Source organism: Henckelia pumila, chromosome 4, assembly GCF_033568475.1.
Source record: "Henckelia pumila isolate YLH828 chromosome 4, ASM3356847v2, whole genome shotgun sequence".
NCBI lineage: Eukaryota > Viridiplantae > Streptophyta > Magnoliopsida > Lamiales > Gesneriaceae > Henckelia > Henckelia pumila.
In genome coordinates, this window is record NC_133123.1 from 192,663,800 (window position 1) to 192,669,113 (window position 5,314).

The 5,314-nt window shown below is 37.4% G+C and overlaps 1 protein-coding gene across 5 annotated transcripts; it reads right to left on the reverse strand.

Moving 5' to 3' along the window:
• Positions 1-297: 297 nt before the first annotated feature.
• LOC140861458 (uncharacterized) lies at positions 298-4,415 on the reverse strand. Of its 5 annotated transcripts, none has more exons than XM_073264477.1 (3): positions 2,226-4,415; positions 1,549-1,594; positions 299-1,240 (listed from the first exon to the last, which is right to left on the reverse strand). In XM_073264477.1, exon 1 carries the CDS (start codon positions 4,239-4,241, stop codon positions 2,304-2,306), a length of 1,938 nt encoding a protein of 645 aa, XP_073120578.1. In that variant the 5' UTR covers positions 4,242-4,415; the 3' UTR covers positions 299-1,240; positions 1,549-1,594; positions 2,226-2,303. The 5 variants fall into 5 exon arrangements, with proteins under 5 accessions (XP_073120580.1, XP_073120578.1, XP_073120579.1 ...); XM_073264478.1 differs by having other exon boundaries at positions 1,374-1,594; XM_073264480.1 differs by having other exon boundaries at positions 1,549-1,623.
• Between the last annotated feature and the right edge of the window lie 899 nt (positions 4,416-5,314).

The following is a 5,314-nucleotide window of genomic DNA, read 5'->3' on the forward strand; positions in this document are numbered from 1 at the left end:
TTAACTGTTCAATGTGCTGGCGGTCACAGCTCGTGTTTGGGAAACATATGGCTTGATCATTGCTGTAGTTACTAGCTAGTGTCAACGCAAAGGTTTTATGCAATTTCTTTTTTTAAAATTCGTCTATGCTATACACCAATGTTACTCTCGGTGTAGTAGTTTTGTATAAGGTTTCATAAGAGCATCTTAAATAAACCGGGTTTGCTGCTGGAGTGGCAATTAGTCGCAAACACATGTACTTGTCCTTTTGTTATTAAAATCTTGTGATAAAATTAAAAAGCTATAACCCAAACAAGAATCTTTTGCTACTGTTATTACTCCCGGTTATAATTTGAGTGCGTTCATCCACGCTCTTGTTTTCTCCGACTGGAAACTATATACATCTTTCTGAAGATAGTTTTAATTGTTCTGATACACAACGTCCAGTGGGCGCCATGATAGCTGCCCAGAAATATTGAAAAGATTGGTTTGAAGACGCAGAATTCAAGCACATCATTTCGAAATCATCTAAAGACAACTCAATAATCAATATCCCAATTGAAGGCTCAAATTCTTTCATACCTGTATTTAGCACATACCAAACAAAGTCAGATCGTAGAGTTACTCCTCGACTTTTTGAATCTTCTACAGGGGCTTCTGAAACAAACAACGTCAGGGCATACACAGGTCGTAATCTGCTCGAGAACTTCCTTGGACACATCGACAAGGAAATTTACCCAAACATATGGTGTAGATTTACCCTTGTGAACATTGAAACCAGGAGGATTATACATGTCGCCTATCTTGTGGATATTTTCCTCATTCTGCCGACTACTTCATACATCGCCTGTTCACATAAACTCATGTTTTATCAGTCCCACATATACGTATTTCAAACTCTTGCAGCAAAAGCCCACTTCCTTTTTACTCGTCTCTTGCTCTTTATTTTGCACTTTAATGTTAACGGTTTCATCTTAGGCAGTCTGCAAGAAAGTTCGTGTCTGTGCGGGTGTATGTGACGCAAATTATACAAGTGATGCATACTTGTGCAGCAACACAATGCATGTTCCAACCTATTCCACATGCCAAACTTCTCCATCACGTCTGCAGCATACACGAGTATCTCATACATGAATTACCATGCACATTGGGACAGAGTTGTGTGATACAACACACAACACATCCAACTGGGAAGAAACAACCCTTTCTTTATGTATTTTTAACAACTATATGAAACAACCAAGGTGCCAAACTCCAACGCCTGCAAAATAAGTTTCCGTCTATTTTTGTCATTAACTGGTTTGATATGAAACGAAATAGTCAATCACGTGAGAACTCGACCTTTTTTCAAATGTAAAGCATGAAAGAAATATAAACCAATACTTTCATACAACCTCTGTCAAGTGCAACACACCAACTTTTAAGGTGTTTGCCAGATGGAATCAGTATGCCTCCCATATATATCAGGAAAAGGAAAATTTGATCATCATTATGCCGTGTAGGTAATGCTAGACAAATAATCAATAGGCATTTTTCGATACAAGAGATATTTACAGGATTTTAACTCACTTGTGCCTGAATAGATGGCGGTTTGACGTTCTTTATCTGAGGCAACCTGCACATTTACTGTCAAGTTTTAATAACCTGTATAAAGAGATAATAAATAAGCAACGTACATAGGCCACATAAATCAAAGGAACGCAAATGATAACCTTATATTACAGAAAACTTTAGGTTGAGTTGTGATCAACAGCAATTGATCGTGATTCAAACAATTAAAAATTGTATACATGAAATAGAGCAAACGAGCCTATAAAGGGTATCAATGCTATTTATTAAGCATGGAGACCTTAGAGAACTCATCATTAATTCTTTTACAAAAGCAAGCCTCGTCGGACTAAAAAAGTTCATGATGCCTAAAATTAAAAACAAAAAATAAAATTCAAACCCACAAAAACTATTCAATATTTCAATCAAATAAAAAAAAATTAAAAATATGTTTATGTTACATAAATATTTACTATATGGGAAATATATACGCTACTGCCTACTAGTATTAACAACGTTGTCATCAGATGCAACACAAGATCTATAGGTTGATGTCAATTACGTTTTAAGCAATATACAAGTTAAAGCCTCTAAAGTCACTCAAGTAAACACAAAAGCAACACGGATGATATTCATAAGGAAGTTCTTAGGAAACCCAACATGTCAGTAGCAATGTGATTCTTGAAGTAAACTCTTACCACCAGAAGCCAATATTGTAACTATCGTCCCAAAATAAGCTAAAACACCACTTTAACTAGTTTCTCCTTCCATTTCTCTCACCCCAGAGAAACAACAGCAGATAGCAGATCATGATACACGGGCATGCGAAGTCCCGAAACATCCCGTGGATAATCATTATCCTGTCCATTGACCAATAACATCTGTGCATCGTTAGGCAGCAACCCCAACGTTCTCAACTCAGCAAAGAGATTAAGGGCTGAAACGGAGTTGTGGAAAAGCTTTTTCACCAATTTAAATGTGCAATCGTCTAAACCAATATTGCTATACACCATTTCTTGAAGGACAAGCAAAACCATGTTAGCATCTCTATTCTTACAGAAACCAGAGAGTATCAGGTTATATGACTCCATATTTGGAGCTACATTCATCTGTTTCATTTGGTTAAACAAACTATAAGCATCTTCTTCCAGACCACACCCGAGAAGCCCCTCGATGACAACATTGAATGACACAACATCAAGTGAAAAATTCTCAGTAGCAGCTTTTTTGACTAATCCAATAGCTCTATTAAACCAACCTGACTTTATAAGCCCATGAATCATTATAGTATGAACATGAGCATCTACACCTGGATTGATATGAATAATTCCCTGGTAAACATTAAGTGCCTCGTGTGTCCTACCTAATCTGCACAAAGCACTCAACAATCCAGCAAAACTATAATTATCTGGTTGAAACCCTCTATATATCATGTCATTATAATACTCAACAGCACCATCTGGATAGCCAGCTCTGCAGAAATAAAATAGAAAACAATTGCAAACTACCAAGTCGGGTTGTATGGTAAGTCCACTGATGAGTAAAGGTAGAAGAACATATTGTTTAGACAAACAAATGGTAGACATAAGAGAAGATAAAGTATAAACATCAGGTGTCAGTCTTAGATCTCTCATATCAGAGTAGACTTTAAATGCTACATTGTACCATCCAATCTTAGAGAGGCAATCAATCAGTACATTACATAGAACCAGATCCGGAAAACATCCTTTTAATTCCAGAATGCCAAGAATTTCAAAGGCCTTGCTGGGCATCCGAGATTCCAAGAGCCCTTTAATCAATGATGTGCACGTAATTATGTTCGGAGTACACCCTATCTCAAACATTTTCTCTAGTAAATAAACAGCAACCTCAATCCGACCAGACTTGCAGAAACCATCAATCAATATGCCCCAAACATTCATAGAGACAGGAACACCTAAAACTATCATCATCCCTACAAGCTGTAATGCCTCAGCCAGCATACCGAACTTACAGAAACAATTTAAAACCAATAAATAAGTCTCAGGCTTAAGATAAAACCCCATCATCAACATGCGACTTAGCACCACTTTTACATTATGAACTTGGTTGAGTCTGCAGAGATTACAAATGGCAATACTAAAAGACAAGAAATTTGGGGCCCGTAATCCGTTTAAAACTCTGAGGGCCACATCCACACGCTCAATCTTGAAGAGCACATCAATGAAAATGTTATGTACATACGTATTAGGGATGTAACCATAGTTATTCATCACCTCAAATGCCTCAAGTACCATATCGTACATACCTCCACGCCAGTAAATTCTCATCAAAAGCAAAAAAGTTTGAGCTTTTGCGACGCAACCTAGGGTTTCCAATTCTTGAACTATCCGTTTCACGTTTCCAAATCTTGAGGTGAGGCTAGAAAGCACGTTCACCATATGATGAAAATTTGATTTGTCATGGAAATAATTAGGTTGCCGAGCACACCACAGAAAAAAGCTGAGAGCAACTAAATCAGAACGGCAGCTTCGTAAAATAGTCTGCACGATCTGAGGGGTGAGAAAGGGTGCCTGGAGGAGACGTTCTTGATTGCTAGTAGATTTGGTCTGACGTTTTCCGGCGGCGTGGCACTCAATTGGTGAAGAAACTTGGTGAATTGCTGCCAAAGCCTGTATTTTTGGTGAAAAACAAGGAACCACTTTCCGGAGATTTTGCCTCAATCTCCATAGCATTTCCTTCTGCGCCAGCACCAATATTGAGAAATCAGAAATTCTTACAGACACCCCATCGCTTTGATGATTGACGGCTCCACCTTCCTCCACACAGCTACAAATATCAGGGCGGCGGCGGCGGAATGTCGGTACTTTGTTGAATGGAAGAACGAGGACTGGAGGCCCAAGACAGAAGCAGAGTCGCTTTGATTTTCAAATGCTAATTTTTTAATGAAAAATAAGGAAAAATACTTTATTTTTTTTATTGTTATTTAACTTTTTTTTATTTTTTTATTTTTATTGTTTTATCATCACATTTATAAATTTACTAATTAATTAAAATAATTTATCCATTTTAAATAATATATATCTAATAGGTTCGGCCAAGTGTTTAGAATAAGAGTTAATGAGCATTTGGTAAAAGTTTCCGACTTGATTAGCTTGGTTTAACAAATTAAACACATTCAATTTGTCTCGACTTGGCAAGATACAAGTCAACAAGGTAATGGTTATGCACGGAAATAAACTTGTGATCTTAGTTCAACCAAAAAGATACTCAAACAGGAGTCGACGCAGTATCTAAAGCAATAAAAGTTTGGCACTATAATTAATGTTTATTTTTAGAACTTACAAACACTCTTTAAAATAGGTCTATCGAATTTTTTTTATTAATTACTCATTGTATTTGAGCCATTTACTCCACGATACAATAATTTTACGCAAATTTATTGATTTCACATCGCCCTATTAAAAACATAATGTCTTTAATATATGAGTTTCGCCGCATATCTTACCGTCGTGCCCAATCGCGAGGATTCGTAATCTAAGTAGGGGTCAAAAAGGTCAGGGAATTGGAACATGAACACACACTATCATCCTCCGAGAGTTGGGGAGAGTGGTCGGGCACTGGAGGAGGAGAGAAGCGACCGATAACCGGTTGTGGCGATCCCCTTCCACCGCATACCAACAATGATAAATGGTAGCATCTCTTGACTGCTAGGATCACCTTTCCGTAGATGGTGTTTCCACCTCATTCTGACCCCGAACTTTTTGTCAAAATTTATACGAAATCAATTATATTTTCAGTGTGTATT